Source organism: Drosophila sechellia, chromosome 2L (assembly GCF_004382195.2).
Source record: "Drosophila sechellia strain sech25 chromosome 2L, ASM438219v1, whole genome shotgun sequence".
Lineage (NCBI taxonomy): Eukaryota > Metazoa > Arthropoda > Insecta > Diptera > Drosophilidae > Drosophila > Drosophila sechellia.
In genome coordinates this window covers 23,848,274-23,870,091 of record NC_045949.1, presented here as the reverse complement: position 1 = coordinate 23,870,091, position 21,818 = coordinate 23,848,274, and the positions used below count along the sequence as shown (strand labels likewise).

The window sequence follows — 21,818 nt, the reverse complement described above, 5'->3', positions numbered from 1 at the left end:
GTCATTGCAAATGCCAATCCAATCGGAAACTGAATACTTTTGAATTGAATATGCACATCTGTAGCTGAAGGTACAATAGGAATCCGTTGTATGAGTATATTTTCACCTCTGAACTTGCCATTTAAAATCATAGCTTCGATGACTAATCGCGTACCGTTGCACAGCCGGGTTGGGTTCAAATTACGAAGCAAGATAATTGGAGATCCAACCTTTAATTGTAAATTATGCGGGGACATGCCTGGCAAATCCAATGAGTTCAAAAACTCTGTGGGAAAATTTACTGCTTCGCTGTAGTCGCAAACTGTATCAATAGATTTATATTTTTTTTTTTTTTTTTTTTTTGGATATATTAATTTAAAACTGTCCTTCGCGGACAATCATTAAATTTGATGACTAAACTTAACGGTAGAGAATTAATTGATTACATAAATTGTTGCGAAACTATACAATAACTGTCGATATTGTATGTATGATGTATATAATAATGTATGTATATAATTTAATTTAATTTGCGTGTCTAATCCCAGAGAGGTCCAAAGGGTGTGATCGGTGCAGCCTCCTGGTGCGTTGACTGGTGTCCAGCAGGTCTTGTGCCAGGTTGTTTGGGTGGTCTTGAAGCCTCTGCATGTACTGCCTGCTGCTTTTCTTAATCTCATCCTTCACCCAGGGGAAGCTGAGGACCTCGTGTATAGTGGCATTATCGTGGAAAGGGTGAGCGTTTGTGACTGTGCGGAGCGTTTTGTTTTCGAATGTCTGGATAATGTTGATGTTACTTTTCGATGCAGTGCCCCACAGTTGAATGCCATACGTCCAGATTGGCCTTATGATCGCTTTGTAGATAAGGAGCTTAGTGGAAGTCGGTAGCTTAGATTGTCTGCCCATCAGCCAGTAGAATTCACGGACTCGGTTCTCCGCCTGTTTCCGCTTCTTTAGCAGGTGTGGTCTCCATGTAAGTCTCCTGTCCAGTGTAAAGCCAAGATAATTTGGATTGGCTACCTCTGGGATTGGGAACCCGTTGAAACTGACTGGTGGGCAAGTGCCGCGTCTAGTTGCGAAGGTGGTAGCGGTTGACTTGTCGCTGTTTACCGATATATTCCATCTCGTGTGCCACGTGTTCAGTAGATCTAGTTGCTCCTGCATAGTCTGGGAGGCCTCTGCTGGGGTATCTGCTGTTGTTAGGAACGCAGTATCATCGGCGTAAGTGGCTGCCATAATGTACTGGCTCGGTATCACCGGCAGGTCAGCCGAATACGCGTTGTAGAGGAGCGGACCGAGAACGCTTCCTTGGGGAACTCCTGCACGGGCTTCTTTGACGTCTGAGCGCGCTTCTCCACACCTGACGGCGAATCTTCTGCCCTCCAGGAACGATTTTAAGAACTTGAAATATGGCTGGGGCAGGCCGTTTTTGAGCTTTAGGAGGAGACCGGGGTGCCAAACACGATCAAAGGCTTGCTTAATGTCCAGCATTACTGCTAGGCAGTATTTCTTATTCTCAAAGGCGTCCAGGATATATTGCGCTACTCGGTGGCCTTGCTCTGGTGTCCCGTGGCGGCGCCTAAAGCCAAACTGGTGATCAGGGATCAGACCAGCCTCCTCAATCACCGGCAATACTCTGGTCAAAAATACTCTTTCGAGTATCTTGGAGAGTACTGGTAGTAGGCTGATCGGGCGGTAGGAGGCGGGATTGGCTTCGTGTTTACCAGGCTTCAGGATCATAACTACTTCGGCGCGTTTCCATGATGAAGGGAAGTGCCCCAATTGCAAGCACTTATTTATTATGGTCGTGATTAGTGACTTGCTAATAGGGGGGAGGAGCTTTAAAGCAATGGCATTGATGGCATCATCGCCTGGAGCCTTGTGGTTACCCATTGCCGCTATTAAATTGCTGATTTCCTCTTCCGTGGCCTGGGGTATCGACTCGGAGTCAAAGAGAGGTTCTGACAGGAGCCTGGCTGTTTCGGCTGCTTCATTTGGGGAACATCGATTGGCTGGTGTGAAGACTTCCTCCAAGTGCTCGGCGAATGCGTTGGCTCTTTCGGTCTCAGTTCTGCACCATGAGTTGTCTTGTCTTCTGATGGGCGGGATCCTCTTCAGTGGCCTCTTGATGCGCTTGGTAACATTCCACAGGTTGTGGTGGGGATCACCCGGCGCGAGATTACCAACAAAGCTGTCGAGGGTCTCCTTCCTTAGCCTGACCAGAGTTTCCTTCAGCTCCTTGGTGGCTCTGTTGAGAGCTGTTTTGTCTCTAGGGTTCCTGGAGAGGAACCAAACCCGTCGGAGACGCCTTTTCTCTGACTTGAGCTCATTAACCCGATGATTCCAAAAGTGGACGTCTCTACTTCTGTCCCTCGTTTGGTTAGAGAACCTTGGAGCAGCATAAGTTGCTGCCTCCTGAATTTGCGAGGTGAGGTTCACAACGGCCGCATCTATAAGTTCAGGGGTATCCAATGGTGGATTAGTGACTGTCGAGTTGTTCAGCCAGTGGTGGTATTTGCTGATGTCGGACGTTTTGAAGATTAACTTTTTACCCGCGGATCTCAACATGGCTGAGGCGTAGACCGAAACGGCAATGGCACTATGGTCCGAGAGAAGGTCTTCCACCTCCCTGGTCTGGATTCTTGCCGGGTCCAGGCCGCCAGAGATCGCAAAGTCCAAGATGTCTGGAGTTTTTGCAGGGTCAGTGGGCCAGTATGTTGGCGTCCCAGTTCCGTGGCAATTGAGGTTGCGGGAGAGAACCTGCCTGCATAGCGCGCGTCCTTTTGGATTGCATACTCTGGAACCCCACCAAGTGTGCTTGGCGTTAAAGTCACCTCCTATGACGAATTTGGGGCCGAGGCTGTCCAAAAGCGAAGAGAAGCAATCGTCCGTGGCTCTAAATCTGGGTGGGCAGTAGGCAGCAGCTAAGGTAATGTCTCCGTGGGTGGTGCTTACCGATATTCGGGCGCATTGCACCCAATCCTCTTGAATTGGTGGTTGGGTGTCGAATTTGATGCTGCTGCGAATAAGGATGGCGGCGCCGCCGCGTGCTGAACCATTAGGGTGGATGGCTGACACGAGGTCATACCCCCTTAAGGTGAAGTAGGACCTGTCTGAAAAATGGGTTTCGGATATGAGGAGAATATCTGCTTGGTTGGTCTTGCAATAAAGCTCGACCTCTGGCCTGTTGTTGATCAGGCCGTTTGCGTTCCAGATGGTTATGTCTAGTGCTGATTGCATAGGGACTTACAGACGGTTGCCATCATCTGATTCATTTGACTCATTACCTTCTCCATCATCTGATTCGTTTGACTCATCGCCTTCTCCATCATTTTTTCAAACATGGCTTCCATTCTGCCCATTATTGTTTCCATCAGGTTGTCAAAATTGGCCTGAGTATGAGGGATGGCATGTGTCTCATCAGTTGCCTGCTTGACAGCGTTGGCAAAACTAACGTTAGGAGTAACCTTGCTGCTGCTCACAGTGTAATGGGCGCGTGGGGCTGAAGCCAGCTTTGGAGCGAGCATGCTTTTGGCCTTCTTATATGCGGGACAACCTTTATATGAGGCTGCATGCGGTCCTTCGCAGTGCAAGCAATGGGCCGGCTTATTATTATTTTTACACTCAACGGTTGGGTGGCTGTCTCCGCACTTGACACACCTGTGTTCTAGGTGGCAGTACCGTTGGGTATGTCCAAATGCCTGACAGCGATAGCATTGCGGCACGTCATTAAACTTTATCGGTGGCTCGATTGTCACCACTGATCTGCAAAGTCGCGTAACTTTATAGGCCTCCTTGTTGTTCTTGGCCGGCTCGAGATTGGCGAAAAATATGTTAAGTGGCTTTTTGGTACTTCTTTGGGTGGGGTTGTAGAGGTCTCTGACCTTGTGTCCGTGACGGTTTAGCCCATCCCGAATTTCCTCTGGGTCCGTTGAGTAGTGAAGACCTTTGATGACTACTCTATAGGCACGTTCGTCTCGGGGCTGGAAGGTTTGAAACCTTTTATTGGACTTGGCCAAGAAGTCCTTCAGGGCGGAGAAGCTTTCCTTGTCCGGGGTCATCACGCGAACGTTGTTGTTGCTTGCCATTTTCAGTGTGAACTCCACATCATTGCCAAGTACTCCAGCAATGCTATTAGTGAGAGCCTTGATATTGGTCACATCCGGTATGAAGATTGGTGGTGGCTTGAAAGTCCTGAGAGTAGTCTTGGGTTTGCCCGGGGTTTTGGTGGCAGCAGGTCCAGGTTCTCCGTCTTGGATGCCTTGTTCGTCGTCGTCATTGCCGTCCTCTTCGTTCGAGAGAATGGCAAATCTGTTTGCCAGCCTTCGACGATAGGCTGCGCTGATGTTGGGCGTGGGTTTGCTCACAGGTTTGCGCTTGCCAGGCTCCGAATGCGAGGTGCTGGAGTCGCTGCTCGGGCTGGGTTCCCTTACTCTGCGGGCCTTCTTGCAGGGGGTTGATTTCCCTGGCTTGTGGGCGCAGGGGGTGGCCTGCCAATCCATGATGAGGGGGGATGGATCGTGGGGGGGGAGGGGGGGGACGGTGTCTGGGTACAGCTGGTCGGTGTACCAACCACTGCACGTGGGTGCTGCTGTGTTAAATTGCTAAAATGCGGGCTCTATGTGAACAACACAGATAACTCGCGGCCCGCAGGCACGTCTGCACTCGTTGAGTGTTCGATCGCGACGATATGCTATGGTGAACACAAAATTAACTTCGTAAAAAAGTAAAGTACGACAGTAGACGCAAATAATGATATAATCTAGATTTATATGATACCAAGTTCCGGGGCAACAACATTTGTATCTTCGGACTTAAATTGTCGACGTCTGCTTTTTTTGCCGCTAAAATCGCTCTTCCTGCAAGCCACTCATGATTTATGCACTATGTATGTAGGGAAATATTTGTTCAATGAGAGTATCTTGCGAATCAGCGATTGTGCAGAAATCGGTCGGTACATTTACGTATCCAGTTTCATCTTTAGCAACTTTTCCATTACGATTCATTTCAGTATTCTTTTGGCATTGGCTGCAGTGTGCCCATTTTATGATAAACTCTCTTATTTTGAATGTAGAATTAAGTTGTTGATCAACATCAGCATTAGTATTTCGAACGCATATGCTCCGAACGATGTCATTTGAAAGCATGAATTGAATCTTCGTATCTGAATCCGTGCCGATAAGTAAGCCGTTCAATGGTTCAGGTGGTGTTTCAATTTCAGGTAGTTGCACTTTTCCTAACGCGCAACACATCCCAGCTGGCTCATTTTTGAATTTCACAGCATGACAATGCGGACATTCCTTACCACTTTTGAATGAGCATAATATTCACTATCGGGCTCATACTAGAATGCTCGACGCAGGAATGAATCAGATATATGTAAGTGCTCGATGTGATGTACTTGTTGTCGTTGATGGTCATTTGTTCATCGTCTATTGTCTATGAAATTATTGTCGTTGTTCTAATCTTCTGACTTCATTGCGTTCAGCTCGTGTATCTTCTGGCTCTTCTAGATGCAATTGCTCCATTCTGACACGTGCATCAGTATTTTGTTGCTGGATTTGTTCTTTCTGCTATTTCGCAAGTTTCGAGCTTTACTTGTACTGCGACTCTAATCAACCCCTTCGCGTTTTTTTTTGGCATTGCTCACTGTACAAAACATACATAAATAGAAATAATGAAATTATTTAATGATGAAATTAGGGTCAGGATTTTTGCCGCAGTTTTGAAATGATTACTTTAAATATATAAAATTATAACAATATCAGTTTTATGGAAAAAATGTTCAAACAAAATTAAAAAATTAAATCTTATGAAAAGATTCTAATGAAAAGCATCTGGCCGATGTTGATTGGATCAGGCTTAAGAATTAGAAGATCAGTCTGAATCGGGACGACATCGTGAACAGCTTCAAAGCAAAGATAAGATATTAATAAAGTGTCTTGTAATAGTATAAGTGAAAAACTCTATCACCAAATAAATATTAAATAACAATAAAACACAAATTATTTTTTCAAATAACTAAATAATAACAATTGGAATTTGCACAAGGCTGTATGAATCTTGACCTCCCCCTTTTCTTTAAATTGCAGGAAAGGTCCTGGGAGTATGGTGACCAATTCAGAACTTTTACATTTTCACTTTGAATCCATTTTTTTACCGAACAGGCAGTGTGGATTGGGGCCTTATAGTGCTGAACATGCCATTTTACATTTCCAAAAACGTTTTTAAAGTAATGAAATTAAGTTACCCGTTACTCGTAGAGTAAAAGGGTATACTAGATTTGTTAAAAAGTATGTTAAAGGGAGAAGGAAGCGTTTTCGAATATATAAAGTATATAAAGTTTCTTGATCAATAGCCGAGTCGATCTAGCCATACCCGTAGATTACAGATACAGATTCTAGAGACAAAGACGCAGCGCAAGTTTTGATATTTTTTCATAAATTGATTAGTCTTGGACATTTCTATCGGCTTGCTAAAAAAACTTTTTGCCACGCCCACAAACCGACCAAAACTCCCACGCCCACATTTTTGAAAATTTTTTGGATATTTTTTCATAATTATTTATTCCCGAATATCTATCGATATCCCAGAAAAATGATGAAATATCGCATTAGCATTCACACTAGCTGAGTAACAGGTATCTGATAGTCGGGGAACTCGACTATAGCATTCTCTCTTGTTGGTGCTAAATACTGCCATTCACACGGGCCATAACAGGACACTGCGACCCATAGTTTTGCGATTTCTGCCGGTTTTTTTCAAATTTTATGAAGACAGCCTGTATTCATAGAAAGCTATGATTTTGGATTTTTCCTGCAATGATAATAGCGTTTCTCCTCCCTTCCAAAAATCGAAGTCGTGGAAAGTTCGTGTCGGAAAAAAAATCATAACCTTGCGGGCTTGAGACTTTTTTTTTGTCGCTGGAAATATTGTTAGAGTATATTTTCCTCGACATTATCGACATTAGTGCGTGTGTTTTCCAGGCCAAAATTTAAGCCGGAAAAATCTTCGATTGGCGTAGCCATCGCGCAGAAGCATTGCCGCCCGACCCCAAGGTTCGACTGGGGCAGCCACAGGCGGGCAGAAGGACAGAAAATAACCTAGGCAGGCCGTCTAGTGGAGCGCCCTTTTCACCGAGTGGCAGAAGAGGAGAAGCAGCAGCAGCGGGACCCTAGGATGGTTATTTCAATTAATTGCAAAAATAAATTGCAAAAAAAGCAACAACTAATGGTTCTCCCACAGTTAGGTTAAAGGCGCGGAAAATTTAGCGGGATTAGTAGTCCAGAATGCACAATGCGATCAGTGTTCATCGAAAAAATCCTCGAACCGCCATTTTGAAATGAGAGAAAAATTGATATATTAAAATGTGTACTCGAGTAGGAGACTTAGTTAAATAACTTTTGTATTTTTTAATTGTATTTAAATTTAATTCCTTTTAGTATTTAATATTTTTATATTATGTAAGCTAACCTAATCTAATTATTTTTCTAAGATGAGTTCATATTCAAAGAGTGCGGGATTACATTTTCGGGTAAAATTTATAAAAGTTTGCTTGCAGCTGCCACGCTTTCATTTCAGCTCACCTGCGCCGGGAGTTCGATCTTTCGCCGAGGAGTGAAAATTTGAGTGAGTTTTATTTACAAACATTTTTATTGAAAATATCCCACGAAACACACTGAGAAAAATTACGGGAGGTCATCATTTTGATGGCGAACAAAATTTGATTTTTTTATACACAAAAAATCATGGTACCTAAATAGTAAAAGTAAATAAATTTGAAATTTTTTTTATTTATTGTCGAACTTTGCTTTCCATGTGTTTTACAAGCAAATAAAGAATTCGAATGAACACACTGCGAATAAATTATTTTTTCTTAATGGAGTGGCGGAAGTAGCCGATTGAATATAAAAAGAAAAATCTTACCTAAATCTAACAAAAACATTAAATATTAAAAAAATAATAAATATTAATCAACCATGAATACAGAAAATATGAGTTTCTAAAAACTTAAATACTGACTCGGCTGATGTTTCTCCGGACGTAGGGTACCAAAGGGGCCACTAGAGCCATGCGATTAAGGAAAGTGGTCATAGGTAGGGTAGGGCAATCCACGAACACGATTCCATCGGTGTTTCGCAGACGATGAATTCTCAAGCTTTTCCTCCTTCCATCCCTTCATTTCGTTACATTCTCCAGAACACTATTAAACTTCTCGCTACAGTTCCTTCCTGACTACTTCAAAACGTATATTGCTTTTTTATAGCAAAAATACCTGGATTCTTTGCAATAAGGTATCTTTCCGACTGCCTCATATAACGGTCTCCCTTAGATCATAATTGAGTAAAGCGGTGCGTAGATCCATTTGATGAAGATGCAATTTAATCTCAGCCGCAAGAGCAATAAAAAAAACGCACTGACACTGAGTAACCAACCATGGTGTACTTCTTGCCTTTATATTGCAACTTGCTGCAGAGATCCGAACACTTAGATATGGCTAACACACGGTTTCTTTCCCGTCCACGCTTCCCTTGGTGTCATGCCTTCAACAGCGCTGATAGGTGATCAGTTTCTCCAATAAGCCGCTTTGTTGACTGCTTCGGACCAAAATGCATCTTGTAGTCCTGCGTACCTTGACATCTCCACCAGCGTTCGATTAGCTCTTTCGCCAACTCCATTTTGGTGGGGAGGATATACTATATTTAGTTGCCGCGAAATCCCGTGACAGCTGTGATATTCTGATTATAAACTTATTATTGACAAAATCTCTCAATAAAGCTCCGTAGAAATTTGAGCTTTTTGCCTGTTTACTTTACAACCAGCCTGCACTGCAACCAACGGCGCTCGCCTTCAAACAAGTACAGGTTGCCATTCTTATTGGCTTTCACTATGCATTCTCCTTCTTGCATCTTGTATTTTGTTGGTATTTTGTATATCAAAAATCACGTTGTATCTGTTCTGAACAGCACTGCTCACTGACATGAAATTTAATGTCATCTTCGGTACAAACATCACATCTTTGAGCGTGAGCGTGCAAGTTATCTAACCCGTAAATACAGCACTCTGCCCCAGTTGATAAAAAAATCTTAAACTCCAATCTTAGCCTGTTAATTATTTTGATCCTGTAGATTTAAGTTTACAATTGGGATTTTTAAAACAAGGGGGTTTAAATGTGCCTGGAAAAAGTGAGCAGTAGACCCGCTGTTTGTCTGTATCAAATTCTGCGTTATTTTTCCTATCGATTTGTCAAAAAACAATTGGCCACCGCCCACACTTTTAAACAATTTTTATACTTATTCCCATTTTATTCCCCAATATTTTTCGATATCCCAATAAAATGATGAAAATTCGAGTTCGCATTCACACTAGCTGAGTAACGGGTATCTGATAGCTGGGGAACTCGACTATAGCATTCTCTCTTTATAATCAGGTCAGTTCTCTGGTACAATAATCAAAAATATCTAATAAATATGGAAATAAAAGTATATTTTTTTTTATTAAATACCTAAATATTTCACTATATATACTTCCTTCTATCTGTTACATACTTTTCAACGAATCTTGTTTACCCTTTACTCTACGAGTAACAGGTAGAATTAGATCTGCTAAATAATGTATTAGTAAATTGGTACAATTGTTTAATATTTACACTTTAACATTTCTATGTAATGTAACAATTTTATTAAATGTTAGTGAGAAAACATTTCTATTTTTACAGATATAGCAATACAATAATATATTGTTTTGAATACGAATTAACATGATAACAAGACAACATTCTGAGACTAAAATGTTGAACTCTACACCTAGTTTAGATTAAAAAATTTAACGTTTAAATTTCATATTTTCTGTAGAATGGGAACTTTATTTTATTGAGCAGTTTAAAAATCTTTCTCTTTCTTAGTAGGTATAACTTCCGTTTATTTTCTGTGTTACACATGATATTCATAACATAAAGCTGATATGAATACGACTACCAATTCCGATTATTACTACCACATTGCATCAGATATAGATGGATAGACGTATATATTTAATTTCCATATAATTCTTTAATTTATTTTAAATTCGTTTTAAAGTGTGGAATACAGTAACATCATTCCATTAGAAGTCGATATTACTTTTAACAACTAAGTAAAAAAATATCTGCTGCTTTTACAAATTTGACGCACAGCGGTGATTAGCTACTCAAAACGAAGACGCTTACGAAATACTTAACGATCAATTTTGTGTAGTATATTGTAACGTCCGCTTCAATATTTCAATTATTTTAATATAAATGAACAGACTACCATATAAAATACCTGTTACTTTTAACGCTCATTTAAAAATATTTCATGTGCTTTTAAAATCTCACATAAATTGGTTAATGGCTTTTCAAAACGAAGATGTACGCAAAATACATAAAAAACAATATTTTTGATATTGCCAACATCCGTTTTAATATATCGATAATATTAATATAAATCAATATATGCTACCATATTAAATGCATATGTTAAAAAATTGTTATTAATATTATTATATCACAAACCACGATAACTAAGTTTCCCGATGGGTTTAGATAAGTCTATATGCATATTAAAATGCTGTAGTCTCGGTTTTTATCATAGTTACCCAAGGATTTCACTGTAGCTTAACTTCACGCGTCCAAGGCATTGAAACCCATGTGCCTTTCCCTTTGAATTCCAAATTGCTTCAATAAGTGTCAGTCTCACGATTGCAAAATTCTGTTCATGGGTTGTTTAAAAGAACTGCAAATTCTTACTCTTCATTTTTGTTTATAAGAAAGGGGGGTGACTACTGAAGCATAAGAGCATTAAGGTTACGCTGCAGTATTGTGTCCTTTACAGAATTAAAGACAACATTAATATTACGCGTATCTATGGCTGTCGTAAAATGATGGTAGATCCTACTTATGCTACTACTGCGACGAACGCTCATAAACATTTGTAGTATGAAGTTCTGAACATCTAACACTGAATGTGGATTTCCGTTGAAGTGCGGATAGTACCAACGAATGTCAGTCTCAGGATTGCTAACTTTTTGTTCAAGCAAATCAGTTTTGTTCAGAAATAAAATAATTGATATTCCTTTAAATGTCGCGTTGTTGACAATTGTATCAAATATATTTTTTGACTCTTCGAGACGATTTGTTTTTCTGTAATGACAATTTTTAATTAATAATCGTTAATTGATAATAATTTACCTGTCTTCCGCAAGAACTTGATCGAACTCCGAACTAGATACGAGAAATATAATGGATGTTACGGAGCTATCAAAACATCTAGTCCATTTTTGACGTTGAGTTCGCTGTCCACCAACATCGACGAACACAAATGGAATGTTCTGAAAATAACCGTGACTTTAGAGGTAATATTATGTTTGTATTTAATTCACACACCTGAACTTTCACACAAAACTCATAAACACCTTTAGTTGCCTTCCGGCAATGTAATATGTCTCTGTGCGTTGGAACATAATCAGGTGTAGCTAGCCGTTCAATCTCGTCTAGGAAATAGCTAACAGAATCGCTCTAAAAACATAATTTTAAAAGTATATTATGTAATTGTGACAGTAAGCTTACAATTTGAAATTCACGTCTTCTTTCAAAAGCTCTTCTAATGCCGCGATCTTGCCACAGTCGACTTATTGGTATTGCATACTCCATAAACTTGGATACGTCTAGTGAATTACATTCCATTAATTTGGCATCATAAGCATCCTGCTCTCTGCCGTCACTTCCCCACGCAATGTTTAATTTTTCGCGAGCGTCCAACAACACTTGCATACCTTAAAGGTTAATTTTTTAAGACAGAGCCTCATCGGTATAAATATATATACGTACCTCTTATAACGTTTTGGTATATGACACTTTGGTATTCCAGCAAGAGTTCATAATCAAAGTTAACCCCATGAATGATTCGCATTTGTTTAAGAAAAGTTGATTTTCCAGATTCCCCAGCACCCAAAAGCAGCAGTTTAACCTAGAACCGAATTTCGCCATGTCAGTATATCAATTTTGTGTTGCGGGATTTAGTTTCCAGATAGAAAGCTATAGTCGACTAAAAAGAAAATTAAAAAATATCTAAACATTTTCCCAAAAATGTGAGCGTAGCAGTGTTGAGCGGCTGGTAGGCGTGCCAAAGTCAGTAATCGAACTGGCGCTACGCTCTGTCTTTGGGATCTACAAGCCTAACCTATGTAAGCTTTGATAGTTCATGAGATCTCGACGTTTATACGAACGGAGATGGCCAGGATGGGCTTCTGATCTTGATCCTAGCAGGTATATGCAAATATAAAAAAAAATTAATTGTTTAGAATACCCTGATAAGATTATTCTTGACAATTGGTGAATATTGTTCCACGCCTGAGTCGCATAATTGTTCAAAATCTTTTGGCTTTAAATATGAAATTATTAATTATTTAAATTTTAAAAAAATAATACCTAAAGTTGTTTATATACATTTTTAAATAGCCTATAGCCTGCCAGTGCCAAAATGTTGTGTCTTGAATTCCTTTTTGTACTTTAAACAGATGGCTTTAAACACGTTTTTCGAACAAACAGCTGAAAATACCTTAACTTCTATGCATATTACTTCTGACCCCCTGATGCAAGATTTGTGATATATTTGATTTCTAAAAGTATTCTTATAATTTAAATTAAAATTAAGCGTTTTTTTGCCTTTAAAAAGACATGTTTACCACTTTTTTAAAACTATTCTAGATTATAGGGAAAATAACTTTCAGTGTCTATATTGCATACTGCCATAGCAGTATGAAGCCCTGCAGTTACACGTTGAGTAAAGTCACGCAAGCTACACGTAGAGTAAAAGCAAAGACACTAGAATAACAAGATGCGTAACGGTCATACAAATTTTTGGCACGCGATTTTTTGGCCGTGGCTCTAGAGGTGGCTCCAGGCTCTCTTGAGTTTTTGTTCGAGAGAGAAAGAGCGGAGAGCGCTACAGCAAACAGCTCTTTTCTACGCATACAGTGATAGCATACAACTGTATGTGTGCACACGTATGCTCATGTATTGTAAATTTGACATAATATGCCCTTCACCTTAGAAGTTCGTTGACTGCAAATCTATATTATTTTTTATCAATTGGCACCATGCGAAAAATTCTTGTTTTGCATTGCCTCAACGTTATTATTACTCAAATAAAGCTTAGAAATAGTAATAGACGAATCTATGTACATCACAAAATAAATTTCGAAAATGACTTTATATTAGAATACTTGTCATAAGGGTATTCACAAAGACACTAGAATAACAAGATGCGTAACGGCCATACATTCGTTCTTTCTCTCTCGAACAAAAACTCAAGAGAGCCTGGAGCCACCTCTAGAGCCACGGCCAAAAAATCGCGTGCCAAAAATTTGTATGGCCGTTACGCATCTTGTTATTCTAGTGTCTTTGTGAATACCCTTATGACAAGTATTCTAATATAAAGTCATTTTCGAAATTTATTTTGTGATGTACATAGATTCGTCTATTACTATTTCTAAGCTTTATTTGAATAATAATTGATAACAATAATAATAATTGATAACAATTGATAAAAAATAATATAGATTTGCAGTCAACGAACTTCTAAGGTGAAGGGCATATTATGTCAAATTTACAATACATGAGCATACGTGTGCACACATACAGTTGTATGCTATCACTGTATGCGTAGAAAAGAGCTGTTTGCTGTAGCGCTCTCCGCTCTTTCTCTCTCGAACAAAAACTCGAGAGAGCCTGGAGCCACCTCTAGAGCCACGGCCAAAAAATCGCGTGCCAAAAATTTGTATGGCGTTACGCATCTTGTTATTCTAGTGTCTTTGGTAAAAGGGTATACTGGATTTGTTGAAAAGTGTGTAACAGGTAGATGGAGGTCTTTCCCACCCTATAAAATAAATATATATTCGCTAGTCAAATCAGTTTGGCCATCTTTATCTGTCCACATAAACGCTGTGATTTCGGAAACTGCAAAAGCTTATAGATAAGGATTAAGCATGGAGATTATCGAGATGTGGACGCAGTGCAAGTTTCTTTCAGAATTTAATACAGCCCAAAACTGTTACGATTTTGTTTCATTTCAATTTTAGTTTGTCAATTTCTATTTACATGCCAAAACAACGTTCTCCCTGTTTTTTTCTTCTCGAAAATTCTCAAAATGCACTATGGTTGCTCATGAAGCCTCCCCAAGCTGTTTCAATATTGCTGCGTTCACAAAAATAGGTTATAATTGGATATCCTAATCTGAAGTTTTGGTAGCCAAACGAACTTTTATGTAAGGAGGGGGAAGGAGTCTTAAATGCAGTGGAATTCACAAAATATTTAAATTACTTATTGATACAGTATCAAACAAGCTCAATTAGTAGTTTTAGAAAATTTCCAAAAACCTGTGTTGAGGAAAACGCAACTAATTTAGCTGTTTTGAAGACCTGTGCATTGTTCCGGTATATGTGTTTCTGTATAGAGTATCAACACTTACTCAATGCAGTTAACGTGATTGAATTAAAATCAGATAATTCTACTAAAAGAATACTTTGATTTTAAAAAGGAAAATTAAAAAAGAAAATGTTCCGTAATAGTGTTTTAACCCCAATAGCTTCTACATTATGATGCGGGTCCACCCCCTTAACTGCAATAGAAATTAAAAAGGCGAATCCAATTATTTACATAATGACATACGAAACCACTTAGAAAGGTTCCTTAACTATGCGCGGATGTCTATTTTGAATTTTGATTATATTTTAAATAAAATTAGTAGTCGTTTGACGAAGAAATTATAGAATTATTATAAAATATAATAATATTATAGTTAATAACATATTTAACAACAAGCACAGAATGGAACAAAACAAAACGAAAAACGTGTCTTTTGAAAACATATGGTAATTAAAACACAGAATATTCTGTACTTGGTTTATCGCTCGTTCGCTTCGCTTCTCGCGCGTACTCTCCGTCAGCCTAAACGCTATTCTGTTAAAATTAATACTTTTTGCTTAAAGGAAGTTTAAACGAAAAAAGATAACGTTATAGTCGAAAACCCCATCTATCAGATACCACTCTCTCTGCGAGGGTATGCATGCAGCGGCCGTTATTTTATTTATCAATTCTCCGCGAGCGGATAATGGTAAATTTTGGTCTTCACAAAAAAAGTGACTGCACAGTGCAAAACAAATGTATGGCCGTTACGCATCTTTGATATTCTCTACAAGGAGCTGTGTTCGGAAAAATCGAATTTTTCCAATTTGAAAGGTGGAATCGTTTGCGCATTTTTGCCCACCAATTAGTTCTTTTTTCCCACGTCCTGTTTTCGAGAGTAAAGAAATATACTAGATTCATTGAAAAGTATGTAACAGACAGAAGGAAGCGATTCCGACCATAAAAGTATATATATTATTGATCAGGATCAATAGCCGAGTCGATCTAGCCATGTCCTTCTGTCCGTAAGAACGTCAAGATCCCAGGAACTGTAAAACCTAGAAAATTGAGATTATAAATGCAGTTTTCAGATACAGACGCAGCGCATACATATTTACGCACACACATCGAAAACAAATTAAAACATGTGGAAAAAAATTTAAACAATATACATATATGGCGAAGTTTTCTTTGAGTGGGTTGCTTTTGGAACTAAACATGTTTGTATGTATGTAGATTTTCTTACACTGCCAGACGCTATATTTTTTATATTCATAGTAAGAAAAGCAAACGACGAAAGGGATAGAAGCAGGAAGAGAAGCGTTTTTGTTGTTTTATTACGTTTCTGTTCAGCCGCATTTTTCGTCAAGTATGTAAATGTATTCTTTGAAATTTAGTGACGGCTTTAAGTTTGTATTTTGTAAGTAAATAAATAAATAAATTATTTTCGTTTTGTTTCATTTCGTTTCCATTATTTCTTTTATTTCAATTTAACAGAATTAAACATGTATGTACATATTTCAACACTTGTTATTAATTATTATATTTTTAAGTTGTTATTATTATTATTGTCTTGAAGATGATCGTAATTTTTTTTTAAGGGTTTAACAAACGTTTTGGGCACACGCTTTATTTTCTGAGTAGGCCGAGCTTGCCTTCAATGTCTTATATTTTCTAAGCTATAGCTTTTTCTCTAAATTCTAAATGGTAGGCAAACGATGTTATTGTGATTAAAAAGAAATGTGAAAAAACCAACTTTTTGATTTTCCAGCATTTTTAAAACTTTTCGAAATTTACTTTTTTAAACGCAGTTTACATTTTCTACAATATTTATATGATATAAGGTATATTCATATATTATTTATCAATATGAACAAGCGAATCGAAATATTTATTCTCGTCCGATCGTTTCTAATCAAACTAGCCTCTCAGTTTTAAAGCTTTGTTCATTAGACTTGTCCAAACCTAAAAACCAAAATATTCAGCTAGTTGGCCAGCTTCAGTGTTTTAAAGTGTTAAAGTAGAAAATTAGACCTGGTTGGGGCCGGTGAAGAAATGATTGTTTTTTCAAAAACAAGTCATTTAAAAACATTCCCTGACTCTCCCAAAGTCCATAGTAAACTCTGCGCCCTTTCTGTTAAAAAGAAACTATTACCCTTGAAAAAGTTATTGAAAAAAAAACTCTGCATGCTTATAAAAAAAACAAAATTTTGTTCTGCAATGGGAATTTATTTTAAAAGATGCTCATAACGCTTAAGTCCGTCTTGCAAAAGTGTTTGATACACTGTGCGTGTCAAAAATTGTTTAATTTGTACCATTTTAATGATTTTTAAGGGACAGTATTTTTGCTAAGCAATTTTTTTCTGCTTGCTGCATCATTATTTGGTCCTGGCATATATCCATCTCTTCTGCACTTCCATTACCTAAGTAGTCAACTATAGGATTTCTCTGGTTTTTATATTTTTCGGTTACATATTAAAGGTTTATAGCATTTGTTGCCAAACACGGTCCGATCCAACTTATGTACACTGCATATCATAAGATTAGCGCCCCCTACATCGCTCCGTTTCTTCTGATATTTTGTATTTTGCCATTGCACAAAAATCGGTCAATGTAATTGTTTTTTGTTCGCTGATATACCCTCTCTCTTTGAGGATAAAAAGAGGTCCTGAGAAGAACCGTTATCTTTTTTATTATGGTTTGTTTAACTTTCGGAGAAAAATTTAAAACGAATTTTTCATCACCAGATTAGAAAAAACTATAGAGATGGCAATAACATTGTCTTTAACGCGGCAGATCGCTGGTCCATACGTCGAATACCTTGCAATTCCCACGACTCCTCCGCCAAAATTCGAGAAAAAAGTGGTGAAAACCCAAGCAAATCGTTGATTTAAAGGGTGATTAAGAAAGCTAAACATTTAAAACACGAATAACTAAAAAAATAAGATAAAAATAACTAAAATAAGTACGACTGATTTTTTCTAGAGCTCATATGACCTGGTCTAAGGAGTGGCATTATGTTGTATTTTCGGACGAGCAGAAATTAATCTGGAGGAATCAAACGGTAATAGTCATTACTATCATGGTATGTGGCGCAGTGTCATATTATGACCCCTGTGAATTGCAGTTTTTAACACCAAAAATTAACGCGAAAGATTATAATTGTGTATTAAAAACTGCATTTCCCTACTTTAAAAACGTTTAAGGAAATCTAGAATGGCATTTTCCGCACGTCAAGCCCCAATCCACACTGCACGTTCGGTAAAAACATGGATTCAAAGCGAAAATCTAAAAGTTTTGAAATGGCCACCATACTCCCAGGACCTTAATACAATGGAAAACGTGTGGGGATGGTTGGCTGGGAAGGTATACGAGGGTGGTAAACTCAAGAGGAATCGATCACCGGAATAAAACTCGGTTGGTCTACGATACTTTGGATTACCTCCAAAACATATGATTCACTTTCCAGATGAACGTGTGAAGTCCTTGAAAACAAAGGAGGATCAACTATTAATAATTTAATTCTATTTTGAATATTTGAGTGTTAATCATCTAATTTTTTCGAAATGAATCGAAAAAACTTTAATTATCCTGATGATCCAATTTTTATTTACCCATTAATGGATTGTTTTTTTTTTACTTAAATAAAAATCTATAAACAACAAACTGCAGCCCATATAAACTTTTCATTCATAGAATTGGTCAACTTTTATTGGAAAAAATTTTCCAAAGCTCTCGCTTAAACAGTTTTATAATTATCTCACATCAAAGATTTTTGATCAAGGGGCGCTAACCTTGTGACGCGCAGTGTATGTACAGCTGTGTTCAAAAAAATAGCAGTGCGATGGAAACTAAGAAACACAAATGTATTTCTCCATGTCCCTTTTTGGAATCCACTTTTTATTTAACTTATTTTTGTAAAATGGAATATATAGATATAGAAAAAAAAAAAATCCCGTCAGTTTCTCATGTTATTCTTTTTTTATTTACATTCTTAAGCAAATTCACCACTTTTAGGCTGTTCATAAAAATAGCAGTCTCTGGTTTTGTCCATCGTAAAGTCTCGAAATGATCAATATTTTCTAAAAAGTGAGTTTAGTTAAGTTAATTCGTATATTTTAAAGGGCTATAAATTAAAAAAAAATTAAAAAATTGTATTTTAGTGGGTAGAGGACACCACCGCTCCCAGGAGAAAAGCATGTTAATTGTTAAGCTTAGAAAGGAAAGAAAAACATATAAGGACATTCAAAAAACCCTTGAATGCTCTGCCAAAATGGTATCCAATGCCATTAAATATGAATGGAAGCCCGAAAACCGTGGCACCATACGTAAAACCACAGGTATAGACGATCGTCGCATAGTTCGTTACAGCAAAGTCTATCCTTTTGCATCCTGTAGGAACATAAAGTCTGAGCTGAACTTGAGAATCAGCGACGTTACTATTCAGAGATGACTACTGAATCAAAATTTAAGTGAGAGGAGTCTACGAAAGGATCCCCTACTTAGCCCTAGGCATATTAAAGCAAGGTTAAGCTTCCCTAAAACCTACCTAATCTGGCCAGTCTCCAAATGGCGTAATATCCTTTGGATTGATGGGTCAAAAATTGTGCTATTTGGTGGAACTGGTTCACTACAGTATATCTGGTGACCTCCAAACACGGAGTACCGCCCAAAACACCCACTGATGACTTTCAATCATGGTGGACCTAAAATCCTGGTGTGGGCTTGTTTTTTCTACAATGGTATGAGTCCATACCATATGATTTATGGTATTATAAACCAAAACGCATATGCAAATATACTTAGTGATGTCTTACTGTCATATTCTGAATATATGCCCTTAAAATAGACATTCCAACAGGATAATGATACGAAACGCAGATGCAAATCGACTAAGAACAGATTCACCCAAAATAGAATAGATGTAATGCCGTGGCCAGCATCATCTTCCGATTTAAACCCAATTGAAAACCTGTGGGGGACATTAAACAATATGTGTCGAAAAACTCCCCGACGTCTAAGGCTCAGATTTGGCAAGTTGTGCAGGATGCATGGTCAAAAATACCCCCCAAACGTTGCCAGGACCTGGTGGACTCCATGTCGCGTGGGTGTAAGGCTGTGCTGGCTAACAAAGGCTATCCAACCAAGTATTAGGCCCTAATTAACACATTAAAAAGAAAAACTAAGTTCGTTCTAAGTCAAGTTCATTTTTTTTTACTATTTTTTCATAGCACTGCTATTTTAGTGAACACCTGAATTTCTGCCTATTATGTTGTTTTAATTTATATTTTCGAAACTATTAAAGAAATAAAAGTGAAACATTTGAGCTCAAAGAAGTTGGGTTCGGAAAAATAAAATTTTTGAAATTTAAAATCTGGAATCGTTTGCCCATTTTTTGCCCACCTCCAGTTTTTGAGATATGAATTTTCGAAAAAGTTCGAAAATTTTCGAAGATCCAAAATCAAAAATCCAAAAAAAAAAATTTCACTTTTTTCAAAAAATTTTTTTTTAATCGCAATAACATCGTTAGCCCACGTTTGCCCACCCTTTAGAATTTTGAAAAAATTTATACTTTAGAAAATATAAGACATTCAAGTTTTCCTCGGTCTACTAATTAGAGTCCTCGGTAAACTAATTTTAAAGCATGGGCAAACGAAAAAAAGTAATTCTAAAGGATGGGCAAACGAAATAAACTAATTTTAAAGGATGTCCAAAGTAGACCGAGGTAAACTTGAATGTCTTATATTTTCTAAAGTATACATTTTTTCAAAATTCTAAAGGGTGGGCAAACGATGTTATTGCGATTAAAAAATAAATAAAAATAAAATGTTATTGCGATTAAAAAATAAAATTTTTGAAAAAAGTGAAATTTTCGATATTCGAAAATTTTCGAACTTTTTCGAAAATTCATATCTCAAAAACTGGAGGTGGACAAAAAAAACTAATTGGTGGGCAAACATGGGCAAAAAATGGGCAACGATTCCAGCTTTTAAATTTAAAAGATTCGATTTTTCCGAACCCAGCTTCTTTGAGCTAACGATATTATAAAAAAAATTTGACCATTAAAATTGTAAATCATAGGAATTTTTTAACTTAAACTCGCAGGTCCCAAGCACTGCTATTTTTTTGAACACAGCTGTATATACCACTCGATCGACTTGGCTAGTGCTGCTAATTAAGAATACACATGTATAATTCTAAAATTGTTAGCCAAAAAATCGGATGTTCACTTTTTGAGTTAAATATTTGCTTATAACTTTGTACTGAAATTTCATTTAAAACACTTTACAATTTTACATATGTACATACATAGACCTAATTTTGTCGAATATCTCCTTCACTGCGTTGTTAAATTTAAATAAAATAACCACAGAGAAATCTACATCCTTAGATCACCTCACCTGACGTCGAAATGTGTGTTTTTCTTTATCCAGGAACTTATCAATCTCTTTGGACTTGTAACGCTGCTCCAGTTCCTCAGGGGTACTACGCAGCCTTACTAGATATGTAATAATATTTCCGCAACATCGAAAGCAAGCAAAGCGCGAGGTCTGAAGCCGACTGCCCTGAAGGCGCAGTCGCTCTGCTCCATTCGATATTAGTCCGTCTGTAGACGTGGTCGCTGCTTCTGGTCCAGTTACCGCTCCCACGCGCGTTCGATGCTCTTCCATAAGATGAGTCAGAGTACCACTAAGCGTGTCACTATCTATGATGTTTTCGACGCCGTTTGTGATGACATTGTGGTTTGGAATGGAAATTCGTTCTTGAGTTAATTTGGTCAATGTAATGCCAGACATCGCTGGCAAGCCAACGCCAGATGCTCGCACTTTCTATATACACACACGAACACCAAAGTGTCAAACACTCGCCACTTTAAGAGCAGATGCTCATAGTCTATCTTTCGCTTTAGTTTATAAACAAGCACTTTCTGAATTCTGCATATTCTAACTGTAGGCCTCATATTAGATTAAAAGGCGATGTTGCCATTTGAAAGCCATAGCCATTATTTCTACATAGCATTTGTCTTAAATGCAACACAAATTCCGGAATAAAGTTCACACCAATAAGACACTGAACGCGATCGTTATTAGGTTATTACAATCTCAGCCATTACATTAAAGTTTCAATTGGTAATAGAATTGTTAATTTATATGCTGCAAACAACAGCGGTGATAATAATATAATAATTTTTGCCTGTATGTATAACATACACATTCGTCTCAATATTGTTATAACATGTTCCCACAGATCAGTTTTTTGGCTGAAAAGGTAGAAGGTTTTCCATACATGTCCTACAGTTGCCTCATATATTATATATAGCCTAATCAATCATACGTGAACCAATTTGACAATATTATAAGCAACATGTTCAGCTCTTTAGTGTAAATGATTATTAAAAACAAATTTTTTGGGTTTT

The 21,818-nt window shown here is 37.8% G+C and overlaps 1 protein-coding gene across 3 annotated transcripts; it reads right to left on the bottom strand.

Annotated features, from left to right (window-relative positions):
• Window positions 1-9,445: 9,445 nt before the first annotated feature.
• Window positions 9,446-21,579, bottom strand: LOC6620479 (guanine nucleotide-binding protein subunit alpha homolog). 3 transcript variants are annotated; one of them, XM_032718297.1, is made up of 7 exons: window positions 20,803-20,883; window positions 12,177-12,255; window positions 11,825-11,963; window positions 11,564-11,769; window positions 11,381-11,512; window positions 11,186-11,325; window positions 9,446-11,137 (listed from the first exon to the last, which is right to left on the bottom strand). In XM_032718297.1, exons 3-7 carry the CDS (start codon window positions 11,904-11,906, stop codon window positions 10,777-10,779), a joined length of 921 nt encoding a protein of 306 aa, XP_032574188.1. In that variant the 5' UTR covers window positions 11,907-11,963; window positions 12,177-12,255; window positions 20,803-20,883; the 3' UTR covers window positions 9,446-10,776. The 3 variants fall into 3 exon arrangements, with proteins under 3 accessions (XP_032574188.1, XP_002044684.1, XP_032574194.1); XM_002044648.2 differs by lacking the exon at window positions 12,177-12,255 and having other exon boundaries at window positions 20,803-21,578; XM_032718303.1 differs by lacking the exons at window positions 9,446-11,137; window positions 11,186-11,325; window positions 12,177-12,255 and having other exon boundaries at window positions 11,387-11,498; window positions 20,803-21,579.
• Between the last annotated feature and the right edge of the window lie 239 nt (window positions 21,580-21,818).

Excerpts from the sequence above, each read along its gene's own strand:
- LOC6620479 (XM_002044648.2), bottom strand. The coding sequence starts at position 21,198 with ATGTCTGGCATTACATTGACCAAATTAACTCAAGAACGAATTTCCATT. Across the intron at positions 11,326-11,380 it reads AGTTTTGTGTGAAAGTTCAG|AACATTCCATTTGTGTTCGT; the intron begins GTGTGTGAATTA and ends GGTTATTTTCAG. Across the intron at positions 11,138-11,185 it reads CAAGTTCTTGCGGAAGACAG|AAAAACAAATCGTCTCGAAG; the intron begins GTAAATTATTAT and ends TTGTCATTACAG.